Below are 19,640 nucleotides of genomic sequence, written 5' to 3' on the forward strand. Positions count from 1 at the left end.
ATTACCATTTTATAGATGAAAAACCAGAAGCTCAAAGAAAGCATGTGAGTGACCCAGTGTCACATATCCAGTGTCTGAGCCAAGAGTCAAACTCCTGACCCTAACTAAGATCATCACTCCTCTTGATAACACTAAGCTTCTGCAAATAGAACTGAGTAAAGTAGACAGATGAAACAACAGACTGCTGGGAGCCAAGCCAACATTTTATTGGGCTGGGGAAAGGGCAAGTAGAATGTGGGTAAGTTACATGAAGCATGAGGGTACAAAGCAAAATTCTGGGCCCCTAGAATGACTCAGCAGCTTGACACATTTAAGTGAGAAGGTGAATGAGGGCCTCTCTTAAGAGGGCAGAAGGAATGACAGCTGCTCCCAGGTAACAGAAGCCAGTGTACTCTGCACTGTGCACTCTAGGAAGACAGAAGCTATCGGGGCTGCTTCCTATAAAATGGCCTCTGCCAGTTCACAGATCTTTGCCAAGATACATTCCTTGTTGTTTCTGACATTTGCCTTCGAGTCTTCCAGGAGCTGACACACCTCAGCATCAGAATAGTCTTTGAGGCGGAATGATGAGTATGTCTTCTGCCTCTTCTCAATGACCTCTAAGACAGAGACAAAGAAAGCAACATGTTACCCAGCAGCCCTTTCTGGACTGTGTCCTTCTCATTAGAAGACAGCTCTGAGGCTCAGCTATCAAAGGGACTCTAAGAACAGGCTGCCACAGAATCTCAGAGCAGGAAAGGCTGGACCTCAGGGAGACTCTCCATAGACTGTAACCTACTGTAGTAATACTCAAAATTCATGGGGCATTTGCTAACATTGACATCAGTTACCAACTTTAGAATATTTATACAGACAGCCTATGGAATGCCTTACAATGATTATAAGCAATAAAATTCACTGTGGAAGGAACAGCCCATTAGAACAGCAGTGATGCTAACCTTTAGTCAGGGATACTGGTTGCTACTGGGTTAGGCACTGAAATGTTGTCATGTTCACTAAATTAGAAAATAGAAATGGTGCTGGCGGTGATTTCAGAAAAATCAACAAGTCACCAAGCAACAGGAGAACGCTTGCAGGCTGCTGATGAGGGCATTTAGGGACATACCAGAATATTAATTACTACCTGCATAGCTCAGTGGGATCCATGGGCAAGCATGGGATACCAGGGTGAAGAAGGTTGTGACAAGTCTTCCTGACATTCAACATTTTCTTCCCTCCCCTGAAATGAGCAGCCCCCATCTAGTTGACCACAGGTCTGATTATCATACCCACTTAATAAATGCTAGTTGATGGGGCAGCTAGGTGGTGCAGTGGATAAAGCACCAGCCCTGGATTCAGGAGGACCTGAGTTCAAATCCGGCCTCAGACACTTGACACTTACCAGCTGTGTGACCCTGGGCAAGTCACTTAACCCTCATTGCCCCGCAAAAAAAAAAAATGCTTGAGTTGACTTATATTCCTTGGACAGTGTGAAATTCTAGCATATTAACTAGTTCTTCTGAACCTTACCCAGGGTCAAGTTATTGCTATTGTTTGTCCTTCATTCTCAAAAAGGACCATGAGATCAGTAGGTGATATTATGACTTAAAGTGAATTGGATTTAAATGAGGGAGGCCTGTGCAAGGTCACCAGCCTCATCCTTTCCTTGAGAACAATCTAGATCCAATGACAAGATAAACATCAAGGTGACTGGAGATGCTGAAGATGTTTGAGGCAATTGGGGTTAACTGACTTGCCCAGGGTCACACACCTAGTAAGTGTCTGAGATTGGATTTGAACTCAGGTCCTGCTGACCCTAGGGCCAGTGCTCTATCTACTGCACTGCTCAGGATCAAATAGGACTCAAAGAAACTAGGTCCAGCACTGCTAACCTGCTTCTTAGATATGGACGTAATGAGACATAATCAATATCACCTTAAGAGTGTCCCTTACCCTATCTCACACTAAATTCTCCTGGTCCTTAAAGAGAATGGCCAATACCTCTAAGATGAGCATTCATACACACCTAGCTGGCAATGGCAGAAAGGTTTGGAGAACCTGGATAGATCAGGAGAGAGATGGAAGAGTATGTATGTCTAAGACATATGTACCCCTGAGACTTCAAAAGGTGGGGAGGGACTGCACCACAACCCTTTGCTCTGCTTAAGCTTGGGTTGGCAATATCCTGTTGCTATCCTGTGGCTTGATTCTGTTTTCCTAAGCACAAGGAGTACTTCTCCTCATCCCCCAATATCCACCAGGTTAGGAGCACCCAGGCCCAGGATTGACAAGATTCCAAGCACTAGTGATACCTTGCCAGGCTACAGGGTTGTCATGGCTGATAATGGCTTTTGAGAGGTCTCAGAAATCCAAACTGCATGTGCAATTCTAGAAATTCCAGTGTCTTGTCCAGCAACTGGGCCTATGCTGCTAGGAGATCAGGTGCAGTCCAAGAGTCAAAGCCAATTTCCCTATACTAACTCTGGGAACATGCCCGGTACTTGCCATATTGTGGAAGAGGATGAATACCCCTGGGCCTGACTAAGCCCAACCCAAGTGCCTTCATGCAAGCTAGTTTGCTTAGAGAATCTATATGTCTCAAATCCCTCCACCACCACCATTCAGATGCTAGCTACTTAAGCCCTCACAACACTGGCTGCTGCATTGTCCCATTTCAGGCAGGACTGGAGTAGAGGGGAGTATAAAGAAGGACATATCAAAACTCAGAACTACCTGAAGGCTGGTAACATTGCCCTCTTGCTTGTCAAGCAGTCTTCACCAAAGCTCATGGTTGCAACCCCACAGTGAGCATTCCAAGTGACAGGAAACCCTTCAAACCCAGAACCACAATGCTCTTTAGCCCTACCTCCACCAACCCAGTACAAGGCACCTCAGTGTCTGTATAGTCCAAACCCATACCTGCGCTGCCACAATTCACTTTATTGAAGAGTGGGAAGTGCATGACCACAGGTGTGTTCTCCCCTTCAAAGATGTAGAAGTCAGATGGAGTCTTGGCTTCTTGGTTGAGCTTAGCTTCATCCACTGGAGGGAAGGGGATATTGCAGGCTTTGCAATACTTTGCTGTGGCCTTGATGGTCTGAGGAGAGGAGACACAGGCCCATTCTAGCTACCGCCTGAGGGGCCTCCAGAGCCTTAAAGGTCTCTAGAGACTTTTAAGCCTCCTCCAAAATTATATTTCCTATAGAGGGAAACTGATGCTAATCAAAGAGAGGTAAGGACTGGATGAGGGTCATACCATGAGTTGGAGATGAGGACTCAGGTGTCATATCCCAAGTCAGGGCTCTTTCTTTCTTGATTGCTCCTGACTAGGGTCTCTGGGAGGGTAAAATTCCCTTTCAAATACCTTAAATGGATCCCCACTACTGAAATCAAAGGAGAGGATGATCTCTGTGTTCCGCAGTGGGGGCAGGACCAGGGGATAGGCACAGTTGATAGTGAAGCCAGCATCTATCAGATATATATTTTTCTTTTCTGTAAGCAGCTTGTCTTCAATGGCTTCTGGGGGTGGGAAGAACAGAGACTCTTTGAGAAAATCACAGAATCTCAGATTTGGACCTACCCCAAACCACTTCTGAACAACAATCACATGAGCTATAGCCTAGAAAGAAATAAAATCTCAAAGATGTGAGTTTGTTCATTCTTATGTCTAGCTATGACCTCACTCACTATCAACCAGAGAAACATTATCTTCCTTTCATTAATAAGAAATTATTCTATGTATGCCCCCTCAAAATCTCCTCCACATGTCTAAACAAGCTGTGGTATTTGATTGTGATGCAATATTGTGCTATAAGAAATGACAAATAGGACAATTTCAGAAAGGTCTGGACAGACTTGTATAAACTGATGTATAGTGAAATGAGCAAAACCAAAATGTTGCGCACAATGACAGCAATATTGTTTGATGAAGAATTGTGATTGACAACTATTCTCAGAAATACAGTGATCCAAGACAATCCCAAAGGACTAATGATGAAGCATACTATCCATCCTCCAAAGAAAGAACTGATATTGATTGAACACAGACTGAAACATGCTATTTTTTACTTTAATCTTTTTTCTTTTATCCAAGTTCTCTTATACAAAATTACTAATATGGTAAAGTTTTGCATAATTGCACATGTATAATGTATATCTGATTGCTTACCACCTCAGGGATGGGGAAGGGAGGAAGGGAAGGAGGAAGAAAATTTGTAACTCAAAACTTTAAATAAAAATGTTTATTAACAACAACAAAAAAAAATCTCAGGATCACTTAAGGAATCCAGCTCTCAGCCAAAAAGAAATTCCCTCCACATTTCTCACTCTTGCTTTGTTTCTCCACTTTCTTACTTCTTTTCTGAACCCCCATGCCAAGAGGTTTCTAAGAATTGCCTTTGGTGGAGTGAGAAAAGGGGAGGGTGGGGAGTAGAGAATTTCTCTCTTCAAATATTTGAAAGATCAATATGGGAAAGAGGGATTTGATTGTTCTGCCTGGTTCCAGAAAGCATTGCTAGGAGCAACAGAAATGGGAAAATATTATGACAACAAATTTCACCCAGATATGAGGAAAAACTTCCTAATATATCACACTATCTGGACTCTAGCCATCTTTATTGGTTGTCTCCAATGCTTGTAATATTCTTCCTCCTCATCTCTACCCCTCTGGCTTCCCTGGTTTCCTTCAAGTCTCAACTAAAGATTCACCTTCTGAAAGAAGCCTTTCCTGGTTCCCCCTTAATATTAGTGAGTTCCCTCTTTTGTTCTCTCACAATTTATCTTTTCTCTATCTTGGTTGTACATAGTTGTTTATATATTGTCACCACCATTACACTGCAAACTCCTGGAAGGCAAGAACTGGGGGTTTTCTTTACCTTTCCTTGTTTCTCCACTGATTACTACAGTGCCTGGCATACAGCAAGTGCTTAATAAATGCATGTTAATGTGACACAATAACAAAGATAGCTATTCCAACATAGAATGGTCTGTCTTAGGATGTTGTTGCCCATCACTTAAGACCTTCAAGCAGAAAGTGGACAACCACTTCCAGGGATGATCTACAGCTACCCAGATCTAGATTGGATAAGGATGATCACTCCAGTCCTTTCTGCCTCAAATAGTATAATCCGACAAAGCCCTTACCATACTTATACACAAAGTTATTGGTTGTTCCCCATGTCCATGATAAGAGACAGCTGAAGGTCTTCCATAAAAATTTGAGGAAAGATGAGACACTGCCTAGAGGGAGAGAAATTCGAATCAGAATTGAAGATATCTAGGAAAGAAGCCCAGTGTTGGCAGAAGCAAGGACTAAAAAGCCAGATCAGTGCAGGAGAGAAAGTAGAGCCATAAGACCTGAGTTTGAGACCTGGCTCTGATGCTTACCAACCATGTGACTTTGCCCAAGCTATTTCAACTTGAGTCTCCATCTCCATGAAATGAGGGGGTTGGACCAGATCAACTCTGAGATCCCTTATAGCTCTAAATTCTGTGATCCTGAATATTCTAGTCCAAAAATTGGGCCAAACTTTACCTCTTTCTGAGCCTGTTTCACCACCATGAAGAAAAGGGGTTTGGAAGAGACATTCTCAGATTGTCCTTAAACTTTGATACTCTGTAGAATTTTGGGTGAGTGTATCCCATTCCCAACTATCCTCACCTGCCTCTAGGGAACACATCAGCCATCTAACATTGGACAGAGGACATGTATGGCCCCAGATTGTACCACTGCAGCTGCAGGGAAATTTTCAAATTTCACTCACTCTTTTCCACCAAATCTTGATTGAAGATCTTTTCCAGTAATTCCTGAATGAGCTGTCTCTGTTCATCTCTCGAGGTCTGAAATGAGTGCTTAATCATCTGATCAGTCAATGTTGCAGCCTCAGAAAAATCTTTGTTCCCTGTGGCCAGAAAGAGTATACATCAGTCTCTACCCAGTCTGAGAGCTCCATATCTGCTGACTGAGTGATTCTATGTCATAGCCCTTTGTGCAGGAATTCAGCTAGTCTGGAGAAAGGTAGGACAAGAAGTGTGGAAAACAATGCACACACCCTTCTGGACTTCAGAGGCATCCTGATGGACCATGACTGGCTATGTCAGCATCTTGGCCAGTTCACTCTAGGTCTCACAGAGGATATTCACCCAGGAAAACTTGTCAAATGTTTTTGGAGGACACAGCACTTGAGGCTGAGTCGTCCTCAAGAGTTTTTAGAACAAAACTAAAAAATTATTCTCTAGTTCTGCATCTGTGCCCATACCATCAGCCTTGCTTATCAATCCTCAGCCCTGCTGCAGTATTTTCTCCCAACCCCATGCTCCCTTCTTACTCTCTCCCCTTACCACATCTCACTGGTATAAGGCTAGGTGCCACTACAGATCATTACACTGGGATACAGTCAGAACTAAGTTTTGTATCTCAGCCAGGTGCCAAATCTCTTCTCTCAGACTGGGGGCTGTCTGAAGTAATGTCTACACTGTCAGGCTAGAACTGTCTCTGTGGCACAGCCGTGCCTCCTACCTCAAGCTAAAGGATCCCCCAAGGCCAGGACTATATCTAAACCTCACACCAGAGACTCTTAGAGGTGAAAAATGGCTTCTCTTTTAAAACTAGGAGCTGTCCAAAAGTTGATATCTTCTCTTATTCATCAGATCAAGAGCTTCCCGAGGGAAGAGGTAATAAAAGATAAGAAACCTAAGTAAAGGCCACACACACACTTCAGACTTCATTGTGTAGTGTCAAGAAGCCTGAATTTGGAGTCAGAAGTTCTGGGCTTACCTCCCAGCTCCACCCCTTACTCCTTGTTGGATCTAAAATAAATCCCTTGTGCCTTTTTCTGAAAAATCGGTCTAAGAGTCATTCTAGTTTTGACATCCTATGAGATTCTGCTCAAGGGAGGGGCTCTCTCCGTGGTACTGAACACCTTATAGGAACTGCCAGCATCCCTTCCTACCTGTCATTTTACTCTGTAGATTTTTCAGGATGGGCAGACAGTCTCCATCTGTTAAGAAGGTGTAAACCAAGTTGAACAGGTCTTCTATGATGGCTTTCAAAGTAATGCCTGATAAGAAAAGTCACAATATAAACAATATCCCTTCTTTTTTACTCCCCCAGTCCTCAGGGCCAAGCTAAGGGAGCTGAGAGGTAAAGAACCCTCTCTTCATGTAGGAGGCCTAGGAATATGAGAAAGTTATTTGTTTACAAGTAGATGCCAATGATCTGAGCTTAAAAGTCCTAGAAGGAGTCAATAATTCTAGCTCTCAAGGTATCCTCAGAAGCTGTACCAACACCAAGATCCTTAGAGAAGAGGAATCCATGACCTCCTTTGGTTACTTAAATTGATCATCCTAGAAGCAAATTCTTCTTTAGAGCCGCCCTAAATATCCCTGGCTGGAGAGCAGCAAACTTAGTGGAAAGACCACCATGAGCTGGATTTGAATCCTAGTTCTGACATTTCCTGCTGGTGTGAAATTAGTCAAGTCACTTCTCTCTCTGAACTGTTTCAGTTTCTTCATCCCTAAAATGAGGGTGATGACATTTGCATGATCTATTTCCCCAAGTTGTATTGGAGAAAGTGATTTGTAGGACTTAAAGCGCTCTGAATATGGGAGTGACAATTATGGCTGTTGTTAATATTTTCCCTACTATATACTAGGAACTGGGGTTATAAATACAAAGAATGAAGGAATCCTTACTGCCAAGGAGCTTACGTTCTACCAGAGGAGACCAATAGGATAGATAGATGGATGGATGGATGGATGGATAGATAGATAGATAGATAGATAGATAGATAGATAGATAGATAGATAGATAGATAGATAGATAGATGAATATAGAGATATTAATATATATATAAAGATATACAGAAGAAATATAAGGACAAGGACTAAATTTGTCATTTTATTGATATAGGGAATTCCCAGGAGAGGAACACTCCCTCTACCAATGCAGGATGTCACTTTTTCAACAATTTAAAGTCCTAGAGAGTTGCATAGAACACCATGCTCAGGGTCATGGTCAGTATGTTTTTCACACAATACAGGTGCAAAAGCAAGGAGGTTGGACTAGTAACCCTGAAGTGCTTTTGCCTTGGCATTTTTTCTCTATAACAAGGGGAAATGAATGAGTTTTCCTAAAACCATTTCACAAATTGATGTGTTAAATCTCTTTTTTTTTGTGAGGGGGAAATGAATGAGTTTTCCTAAAACCATTTCACAAATTGATGTGTTAAATCTCTTTTTTTGTGAGGCAGTTGGGGTTAAGTGACTTGCCCAAGGTCACATAGCTAGTAAGTGTTAAGTGTCTGAGGCCGGATTTGAACTCAGGTCCTCCTGAATCCAGAACCGGTGCTCTATCCACTGCACCACCTAGCTGCCTTTGATATATTAAATCTCAAAGGGAAGAACTAAGGAACATAGCTAAAGAGAATGGCTCTCACTGAGGACAAGGTGTCATGCTGTCAGTCATGATTCAAAAACTACTGAATCCTGTCTATATATTCTTGCTCAGGAAGATTTCAGGCAACATGGGCATCTAAACTATAGGGTAACTATGAGTCTGAAGACAATTATGTAAGACTTATATATTCCAGTAATTCAGCAGCTCTCCAGTAGGATAGTGCCTCAACAACCCGAGGTGTAATGCCTTCATGGGAATCTGCCCTAAGTGCTGTATTGTAAAATGCTCCAGGGCAGCTAGGTGGTACAGTGGATAAAGCACTAGCCCTGGATTCAGGAGGACCTGAGTTCAAATCTGGCCTCAGACACTTGACACTTATTAGCTGTGTGACCCTGGGCAAGTCACTTAACTCTCATTGCCTGCAAAAAAAAAAAAGAAAAATGAAAGTAAAATGCTCTATATTTTTATATGACCTTTTTAGTTGCTTAAGGGAACAGGAAAAAATAATATTCATGTGAAAGATAATGAGAAAAATGAACTTTAAAAAACAACCCTCAAACAAAAATACTTGAGGAGAGATGCAGATGTGCTGTGGACTTGAGAGGAAACTTCCTCTTACGCAAATTTATCAACAGAACCTGATGCATGACAGATCAATTGAGGTAGGAAAGGCTGCAGGGCATTGTGGTCTATCCACTAATTTATACATCACTCTGTAAATATTTTGAAGATTTAAATAGAAATTATTAATCAAATACCTGTTGAGAATGCATGGAATAATTCTATATGGACTATTGGGGTTATTCTTGGCAGAAAAGTAGAATTTTTTAGTTTCATATCATAAGATAAAAATGTGTCACCATTTATGAGGAGGCTCTGATTTGAAGCATTATAGATTATGTAGAGAAAACCAGAAGATATAAAAATGGGATATGAGAAGCTGAGCACAGTTGGAGTCAAAAGTTGAAAAGAGAAGGCAGAGAGAAGCAACTGACAAAACACAGAATATAGAAGCTGATAGAGACTGAACAAGGCTCACAGGTAGGCTTTGCAGTGGAATTTAGTAGCTGTTTGATTGGAGAAGAGCTCTGTAAGAACTGGAAGGTGGTTGGAGAACATCAGAATCTTCTCTCTGTAATGATTGGAATGATGCCACCTACTAGAGACTTACTATAGGAAAGCTCCACCATGAGAAGAATGCCTCAGAGGGCAAGGCCATGTGGCTTTTCCTTGGCGTCAGGTAGTGACGTTTGCTAATGGGTGCTGTCTATCGAGGCTACCAGCCAATCAACTTGAGGAGCCTCCTATTTTCTGGGAGGGGACAGGAAGGAGGAAAGAGGGCCTGCGCAGAGAGCTCTCTCTCTTTTGGGTTGCTGACTTGATGGTGGTGGTGGCGGCAGAGGACTTCACAGGAAATTTGAGGAAAGATAGGAATGCCAGGCTGTTGGAATTCTGTTCTCAATCTTTCTCTTTCTTTTTTTCAATAAACCCTTAAAAACCTAAAATCGTTTTATCAGTGATTTTAGTCACTTTCCCCCAAAACTGGGGGAACAGATTAGAATCCACATTTAAAATCTTAAATTACACATCTCTATCAAAAGAGTTGCTTTGGCTCATTGTCAGCAAGTGCCACTTGGGAAACAGGAAACCTTTCAAGGGTGCCTTGTTACTCTTTGTTACTCTTTGTAGCTTGAGAAGGGACTTTTCATAACTCATAGAGAACAGACCTGATTAATTTAGCTATTTCCACATTAGTTAAGTGAACTACTTTTCACCAAAAGAGCATAATATTATAGTCCAACACTTTATCAATGCCTTGCCACTGGAAGCTATGAGCTAAAAGAACTTGACTACTTCAGTAGCCCAAGAGTAGCACTGAAGTGGCTTTGCTCAATATGACAGCATCTAGCTAAAAAATGATTTTGCCCACCAAGTGATGCATGATGCATAATAAAGAGAGCAAAAATTCTGAAGACTATTCCAGAGGCATTTATTGCTCCAGGCACATGGGCTTCTCTATCCATTTGACCTACTGCTTGACCTCAGTAACTGTATCCACTCTACTCTCCTTTTCCCCTCCCTTAGAAACACTATGTGCATCAGTAGGAGTATGACCCAGGCTGTAGCTTTTCCATTATTCCTATTTGGCTACTACTGAGTAGAAGTTATGGTTACTTTTGCCTTATTGTTTAGTAAATGTTTCATGTTTAAGAGGCAATGGTCCTTTTTTTGAGCTGGTTCCCTGTAAACCTAGGGGAGTTGAGTCAGTTTCCCTAAGATGATTTCACAGGTTCACATGATGGATCTCAAAGGGATGAAACAATGAACATAGTTAGGGAGTACAGCCCCCACTTTGTAAAAGGATAGAGCTATTAGGTATAATTCAAAAGCCACTGTTTTCAGCCCATGTGATCTAGTTCATTAAAGTTTTGAGCAAGATGAGTATATTTATATGGCCATAATTACTCAATATGACCTTTTAAAACCTGATCCTTGGGGCAATTAGATGGCACAGTGGATAGAGCACTGATCCTGAAGTCAGGAGGACCCAAATTGAAATTTAGCCTCCAACATTTACTAGCTGTGTTGTCCTGGGCAAGACACTTAGCCTTTATTGCCTCAAAAAAAAACTGATACTTGGTACCCAGGACCAAGCACTTCCCAACCCATGAAAGGAGCCAAGTTCAGGTTCTTACCATCAGAATCAACAATGAGCATTTTTTCCTGGGTGCTTGAATCATGGATAAATTTCCACAAGAAGTCTAGAGGGAGAATGGAGATTCTTTTGCTAGAAATTAAGACAAAGACCCATCCTGGCCCGAAACTCCACCTTGTTCCCCCTCCCTCCATCTCTGAACCCTGATGAAAATCTCTTTCTCACACCTACCCTTGATGATTTTGAGAATAGCTCCTATGTCAGCCAGAGCACTACCACATAATGCTGCAGAGAAGAAGAGGAGGAAAATGTCACAAAAAAGGAATTAAAGGCTGGGTTCTTATTTGGTACTTTGTATCTCTAAGCATCAAAGAACACTGCTCTGTCCATTTGACCATTCAGATTGATAGAGAGAATGAGACACCCAAGTCACCAGTAGAGACATGGAAGTAAGTGTATTTCACATCTGGGTACCAATTTGCATGAAGAATTAATAAGGCTTCATACTGGGGGTTCACATCAGGAAGTAATCTCACCCAGTTCAGCAGAGGTTTTTCAAACTGCTCCCATTCTCTCCTGGAGCCCCCAAATTGAGGAATCTCTGGGAACCAGTATTTTAGTTGGATGCCAAAGGGTGTGAGAATGGCATGCGAAGAAAGGATAGGCCCATTGCTTCTGTTACCCTGCCTCCTGATGAAGGATAGATTTAGTCTTACCTCGCAGGTAGGAGAAATCCCTTTCAGCTTTTTGTTGGATGAGCTTCCCTCCCTCAAACCTGCTCCCACAATGAGTGGTAGAGACATAAGCACCAGGTGTTGAGGGGCCAAGTGTTGAGTAACCAGTCCAATCAGGAGTGAATTCAAACCAGGCATCTGGGAAGATAACAAAACTGTGGTGAGCAGATTTTACACCAGGGTAGGAGTCACAACAAGATGAGATTCACACTCAAAAATTCCCACCATGGTCTGGGGTTTTTACAAGCATAGACTCACACCAACATGGAGTTTTATAGCAAGCTCCATTCACACTAAGATATGTTCCCTGTGACTTACTTTTCCTGGGGAGATCTATTCATTATACAAGTCTAGTAAATCCCTGGCACCAATGAGTTAGACCTAATCGGGAAATAGACTGGACCAAACTCAGTGGGAGAAAACCACTGCCCTACTGTTCACTTAATAAGGTACTTGGGAGACAAGTAGTAAACACCAAAAAGTAGTGTTTTTAAGGGAGACTGAGGTCTCAATGAGCATGGAGAACAGGAAAATTTTGGTAATGACCTGCAATGAGTATGTGATCTTTGTATTTTTCAACAATAAAATGGCTTTTTTCTATGTTCAAAATATTAATTCTCACCCCAGGAAAGAAGAATGACAATATGACAAACTGAGAGAGTTAGAAGGGATCTCTAGATACTCCATATACTCCAATATCTAATCAATCTAACCCTAATTCCCTCACATACCTAGCAAGTGGCCATCTAGTGTCTCCTGAAATAATTCCAAGGAGAAGCAAAGCACCAAGTCAGCAAGGAGATAATGAAGGAAGGCACCATGGCAGGAGGGAGGACACTGTACTCTTAAACAGTTCAAAGATTGGACAGTTTTCCTGGTTTTTTGTAACTCCCTCCTCCCAGCCATTGCCATCTGAGATGAAGCTGAATAGATTTAACCCCTTCTCTACAGAACAGCCATCCATAGATCTGAAGATAGCCATCATATGCCTCTAAGCCTTCTCTTCTTCAGGTTAAGCATTCCCAGTTTCTTCAACTAATCTTCATATGTCATGAATTTGAGACTCTTCACCAGCCTAGTTGTCCTCTTCCAGGTACTCTCCCTCTTAAACCATGGTACCCAGAACTAAACATGATGCAGTGATATAGAAGGTCAAACAATTCATCTTCATGCTCCACATTATAAGGAGGAAAGAAATTATTCTTTGAAAAAATGTTTAAAAGTGGAAATGGGGCTTCGATGTGAAAATAAAAATTTTATGAAGGATGTAAAGAAGCAGAGGGGAAAGCTGACCTGTGTCAGGAAGCTGGAGAATAAAAGAATGTTGCAAAGATGAGGAAGGGAAGATTGTCATTATACATTTCAAACCTAAAAAGCAAAGTTGAGAAGAGGAGGGAGCCAACTGTACATTTGGTAAGGAAGTAGCTGCAGATTCTCTGATAAACGTTAAGGTAGATACCCAACATCTATCAGGTGAGATCACTCAGTAATGATTAGGAGGAAATACCAAAGAGTAGAGGCATTCAATTCCTTCCCTCTGAGGCATACTCAATTAGCTGTTTGTTGACCTCCTAAAAATAGAGGTCTTCTTAGAGAATGTATCTGCTGCATAACAGAGAACCTACCAAGATTTGTCAAAATGGATAACCACTATGATTTTCCAGGAATCCAAACACAAATACTATTGCAGTTGAAATCTAAAAAAGGATAACCAAAGATCACAAAGTCTTAGGATGAAAGTGGTCTGCAGAACACAGGGTCACATGTGGTATTTTTTTCCTTCTTGTCTATTGACAAGAGTAATCAAGAAGAAAAACTGATCTGAGAAATGAACAACCAACAAAGAAGTTGATATCAGAGAGTGAAATCTGGAGTTCTAGACCATGACTGACTACCGGCTGGGGATAAAACCATACCTAATAAAAGCCAAAAAGAATGTGTACTCCAGTGTCTTGAAAATAGAATCAAAAAAGGCTCTCAACAGAAAAGTGTGTGGGTGTGTGAGATGGCAGCAAGCTCAACATGAATCAGCCATGTACTACAGAATCTCCCAAAACCGATGCTACCTTGAGTGGTGTTGAGGGGTATATCTTTCAGAAATAAAGGGATAGCTACATTCTATTGTGATTCATTTTATAACTCATCTGCATGATAGACATCCATTCTGAGGTTCATTGTATAGGAATTACAATGATAATCATAAGAGACTCTAGAGAAGGGCAAAAAATGGCAGAGATGAGTCCAAGTGACCTGAGGACTGGTTGAAAAACTTGGAAATGCTGAGGCATGAGAAAGAGGACTCAACAGGGACCTTTGACACTGTTGATGATCATCACCTCTTAGATAATCTCTCTTCTGCAAGATTTTGTGATACTGATTTTTCTTAGTTCTCATTCTACCCATCTAGCCACTCCTCCCAAGTCCTCGTTGGATCATCAAGAAGATGGGCATGTCCATCATGGGTGTTCCCCAAGGCTCTGTCCTAAACCCTCTTCTCTTTTACCTCTATACCTTCTTGCTTTTAAATTGTGAGAAATAACTATTAATAATCAATATCTTAGGGGGCAGCTAGGTTGGTAAAGCACTGGCCCTGGATTCAGGAGGACCTGAGTTCAAATAAGACCTCAGACACTTGACACTTACTAGCTGTGTGACCCTGGGCAAGTCACTTAACCCCCATTGCCCTGCAAAAAAAAAAATCAATATCTTAGGGGACCCAGAGATTTCTACTTCTTTCCTAAGGCAAGCTCTCCTTGAGAGGTTCCATCAAATCTCATCTGGGTCAAATCCAACCCAAACTAAGTTTACAAAGAAATTTGGGTAGAAACAGATCCTTTTCTCTAGATAGCCCAAGGAAATTTATTGATGAGATTAAACCACACACAGGTGGGACAGTATTTTGGGGGTAGGGTCTTACATTCTTTCTCTAATGTCATCCCTGGACTTCATTTTAATATAAGCCATTTCCAATGGTGTCAATCCATTAGATTTGATTTCTGTGTAATGGACCTCCTATAATGGGAAGGAACTGAGACCATGAGGAAGGGGTCTGTGGTCTGAGAGAGATGCCACAGACCTCATTTTGTTAATATCCTGTGGGCCATGTTAATAAAATTATTAAATTACACAGAAACTATGGCTCTCGTATTTTTGCCACATAATCTTATCAGCTCCCATGGGTCCAATTATTACCTCTGCATGTCTGACTCCGAGATCTTTATATCCAGCTATAATCTCTCTCCAAAGCTTGAGTTCTACATTACCAACTGGTTTATAGAAATCTCAAATTGGACATTCCATAAATATCTCAAACTCAACCGGTCTAAAACAGAACCCATTAACATCTTCCTCCCATCTTTCATACTTTCCTATTATTTTCAAATAAATCATCTTTCCAATCATTCAGCCTTGATTGCAGTCCTCAATTCCCATTCACAACAAATATCCGATATTTAACAATTCTTTTCATTTCTACTTTCACGTCACTAATATGGGTCCCCTTCTGGTCTGGGCTGGACACAATGGTCACTGGGATCCCCCTCCATCTCTGAAATTCTGTGATGATTCGGCAAACATTTCCCTAAAAAAAATTCAGCTCCATAAGCCATATAGACCTTTCTAGGGCTAGGAATCTGGCCACACACTGTCTGACATCTTTGCCCAAAATAGACCTTCTGTACATATATCTTGTCACCCCACCCAAAGTCTCCTCCAGGAGAGATGCCAGGCCAGTACTCACTCTGAGTCTTCTCCTTTCCACAGGACTTGAAGTATTTATCAATGGTGGCAAATATGGGATATGGCACAGTCCCCTTCTCAGACTGATCTCTCACATGAGACAGACGGGCATCTAGAAGCTGACAGAGTCAAGAGGAAGAGATTACAATACAGAGAAACAGAAAAGGATTAAGGGAGTTGTGTCCCCCATGGACCTGGAAGGTACCAAGAGGTCACCAATTTACAGAGTTTGCAGCTATAAAAGGCCTTTTTTCAAGTGAGGAAATGGAGGTCCAGAGAGGATGAAGTGTTTTCCTAAGGTCACACAGAATCAGCAGGAGAGACAGGATTTGAATCCAGGTCTCCTGACTCTAAACCTAGGGATCTTTTGATGATGATCAGGCTGGAAGGGACCCTCCCTGCCACACCATCAACAAGACAACATGACCTCATCCCCAGAATTTAGCACAGTATCTGGCACATAGTACGTGCTTAATAAATGCTACTTGACTGACCAGCAGGAAGGAGGCCTGGGCTGGGGAGTCACCAAAACAGGGAGATAGAATGGGAACACCTTCACCTGAGATGACCTCTCTCCCTGCTCCCAGCTGCCCTGGGTCCCAATAGAGAGCTTACTTCCTTCGTAAGATAATAGACAACGGAATAGGACCAGAAGTCAGTGAGGGAATAGTCATCCCTCTCTGCAGCCACACAGAGCCCATCCAGGGCAACAGAGAACTTCCAGGAGTCCTCCTGCAGCCGCCTCCGGAGCTCATTTTCTGCCTTCACCAGGTCCTGAAACCCATCCCTCTGGCTGTACAGGGAGGACATGCACCTAAGAATGAGAGAAACATGTCTACCTCTCTGGTGAAAGGTCTGAACAGTTACAAAGCCACTAGACCACTAGAGGGCACCATAGTGCACAGAGTGCCAGCCCCTGGAGTCAAAAAGACCTGAGTTGAAATATAACCTCAGATACTTACTGGCCATGGGACCCTGGACAAGTGACCTCACCTCTGCCTGCCCCAGCTTCCTCAACCATAAAATGGGAATAATAATAGTCCCCACCTCTCAGGGTTGTTATAAGGATACGACGAGATGGCATTGGTAAAACTGCTCAGCGCAGTGCCTGGCACGCAATACATGCTCAAGTAATGCTTGCTTCCTTCCTCCCTTCTCTGGTGGTTTCCAAGTGCTTAGTAGTTACAAAGGCCTGGATGGCCCTTCCTTCTCAAAACCCATTGACTATTAGCCAAATGCATATTTACACAGCTGGTTAGTTTCCAAAGTGCTTTAAAGTCTAGCTCTGCTTTGTCATCTACGAAGACCACTGCTCCCCCCAAACTTCATAGTTTCACCAAGTTCTTTCTCATTCATTGTGTCCTCACAGAAACCTCTCCACTATCAGCCAAGTGCTAGGCTCAACATTATGCATGAAGCAAATTTGGGCAGGAGACAGCAGGGCATTTGTGGAATGGGATTTTGTGGATTAGAGAGCCTGGGTGTGAACTCAGGTCCTCTTCCTCCCAATGGAGCTGCAGATCCCCTCCCCAGAGACAGCACCCACACTGAGAGGTTCTTACCAGGTGGAGCCAGAGACTCCTGCAAGGTAGGTGACCACATCCAGGAGCCCCACATGACTCAGCTCACTAAGTACACCTTGGCAGGCTATGTCAGCCCTCAGGCCCCCACCAGACACCAGGACAGAAAGCACAGGGCCCTAGGCACAATGGAGAGAGAGCTGAAAGTAGCTTCCCAGGGCTCCTACCTGGGAAGGGAGGTGAGAGAAGGAAATGTGACATCAGGGGAAAGGAATAACAGGTAGGCTTCACATTTGGGTAAGGTATAGAGGAAGTTACACTGTAGAAGATAGGAAGAGGGTGAGGATTCACACCCTGGAAAAAGAGGAGAAAGGAAGGAATTCCCATTGAAAGAAGGAGGGTAAAAGGTTAAGGATTTACTCCTGGGAAAGAGGAGGACCCCTAAAGGTACCAGGAGGGAAGATACCAGAGTTCACACCCTGGAAAGTGAGTCAGAGATCAATAAAGTCTGAATGGGAATGGCTGGGATAATAATGCCAATAATCAAGCAAGTCTGGAGTACCCACTTCCAGGAAACTTCTGCAGAACATCTGGATACTCCTGGGTTCTGCCCATACCATGGCCTCTCTGGCCTCATACCTTTTTGACATTTAAGCCCAATTTCTTCAGGGCTGTCAAGACCTTCTCCCCCCGATTTTTCACTGCTGCCTTCTCTTCATCTGAGATTCCAAAATGGACGCTGATGTCAGAACTGCCCAGAATAGTAAGAGACTCGTTATAGACAGCTGCTTAGGCTCAACCCTTGACCTTGAGTTGACTGGTCAGTGTTGAGCTCTGCTCTGGAAGTTCTTCCCACCATTGAGCTGCAACCCCTCAGGTTCTCAATCTGCCACCCATGGACCCACCTACCTCTAAACCTTCTCTGCTTTTCACCAAACCACCCTCACATCTAGTTGGGTAGCATGTTTGCCTCTCACCTTTCATAATACTTGCGAGGGTGACCCTTGGCACTGCAGACAACTTGCTGAAAAAGACAGAGGCTAGTAAGGGTCTTTTATACAGGCCCCTTAGTAGAACCATATCCCACACCCATACCAATGTCCATACTGATGGAGCGATGAACCCCCTCCTTTTTACAGGTGCATCCCCTGACAGCCCTTCCTGACATTTAAGGTTTTACTTCACATCTCCAACCACTTCATTTCCATACCCACACCTCTGCCCCAAGGTGACCATTTCAATCTCACATATGAAGTTACCTGGAAGGTACCAAGTAGAGCAGAAATTCAGACAGTACCTGGGTTTCAGCCATTTTTGCTGTCCTCACAACCTCCTCTGATCACAGAAAGATCTGGGCCAGAAGAGAAAAATGGAAGGTGGGAAGAGGAAAACAGAAGCTGCCTACAAAGTTCTGTCTCTGTCTTTCTCTGGGTATGTGTTTGTATATTTCTCTCTGTCTCTGCTTCTCTCTTCCCACCTCACTCCTACTACAATTCCTTAGATGGCCATGCCAAGTAATTGTGAACTCAGAGGGCCCACTCAACCTGATAATGAGCCATTTTCTAGGGATTGGAAAACAAAGAATTACACTTGGCACCTACCTCCCTCAGGTTCCATACTGTGTACCTTAACCTTCTTTTCCATTGCCCTTGGGAGAAAGGCTGATGATCCTTCCTTTATCTTGTTGTTCATCATTTCTTAGACAATATCTCCCTACCTCCCTCCCATCATCCCTTCCAATTCTATCTCATGTCTGCCCAACTCTAAACCACAAAATAACTATATAATCCATGCTTCTCTTTCTTTTCTCTTCCTAATCCCTTTGCTCAGGTGAACCCTAGGCTAGGTGGAGATTTCCAAAGCTGCCTGAGCAGTCCTATAACATGATTCTTCTTAAAGTATACCTATCCCTCCTAATCACTCGAGAAAAGGAATTTCATTGTCTGACTCCCTTTTCTTCTTTGGACCTTAGCTCCCCTCTCTATAAAGTGAAAGTGGCGGAACTTGAAAATTCCTAAAGCCAGACATCATGGAAAGAATCCTAGACTTGAAAGCTTACCTTGAGACAGAAAAGCCTTCTGCAAGGATCCCATAAAACTCCCACTCCCAGATCCTGACATAATCCCTTTGCTCAGGAATTCAGTTAAGTTCAACCTGTTCTGGGAATAGAGAGCTAGACAGGGACTGGCCATGTATGTTGGAAGGAATATATTAAAGGAAGTCGGGTTTCTTACATACTCTACCAAAAAAGAAACCACCAAATCATAGAAACAAAAATAGAAATTACAAAACTAGAAATGATTATACCACATGACAAAATGAAAACCAAGCAAAAGACAAAAGAAAAGCAGAAGATAAATGTAAGGGATGCAATTGATGCAGTGACTCCATTAAAATGGCAGAAGCAAAAGAAGTTAAAAAAGAAGCAGGGGGCAAGAATCCCTGAGAAATATTATCAGATGGGTAAACAATACAATTGGGGAAGTTAAGCAAGATTTGCAAGGCTAAGATCATGGGAGCAGAGAACAGGAAAGCTCAGAGAATATAAAAAATCAGACATAAAAATTAAGTGAGAACTAGAGATTTATGGGTCTGTGGTGAATGACCAATAACTTAAT

General features: G+C 42.5%; 1 protein-coding gene across 1 annotated transcript; it reads right to left on the reverse strand.

Annotated features, from left to right (window-relative positions):
• Window positions 1–302: 302 nt before the first annotated feature.
• Window positions 303–18,660, reverse strand: LOC122745498 (cytosolic phospholipase A2 gamma-like). The gene is made up of 16 exons (XM_043990835.1): window positions 18,624–18,660; window positions 18,320–18,373; window positions 18,000–18,046; window positions 17,662–17,773; window positions 17,065–17,201; window positions 16,118–16,316; window positions 15,504–15,621; window positions 11,747–11,902; window positions 11,262–11,315; window positions 11,071–11,136; window positions 6,930–7,037; window positions 5,742–5,879; window positions 5,122–5,217; window positions 3,344–3,498; window positions 2,899–3,076; window positions 303–599 (listed from the first exon to the last, which is right to left on the reverse strand). Exons 2-16 carry the CDS (start codon window positions 18,332–18,334, stop codon window positions 439–441), a joined length of 1,740 nt encoding a protein of 579 aa, XP_043846770.1. The 5' UTR covers window positions 18,335–18,373; window positions 18,624–18,660; the 3' UTR covers window positions 303–438.
• Window positions 18,661–19,640: the final 980 nt, after the last annotated feature.

Source organism: Dromiciops gliroides, chromosome 3 (genome assembly GCF_019393635.1).
Source record: "Dromiciops gliroides isolate mDroGli1 chromosome 3, mDroGli1.pri, whole genome shotgun sequence".
In the NCBI taxonomy this organism is placed as follows: Eukaryota; Metazoa; Chordata; class Mammalia; order Microbiotheria; family Microbiotheriidae; genus Dromiciops; species Dromiciops gliroides.

Excerpts from the sequence above, each read along its gene's own strand:
- LOC122745498 (XM_043990835.1), bottom strand. Across the intron at positions 16,317-17,064 it reads GGAGTCTCTGGCTCCACCTG|GTGCATGTCCTCCCTGTACA; the intron begins GTAAGAACCTCT and ends TCTCATTCTTAG. Across the intron at positions 5,218-5,741 it reads TCAAGATTTGGTGGAAAAGA|GCAGTGTCTCATCTTTCCTC; the intron begins GTGAGTGAAATT and ends CTCTCCCTCTAG.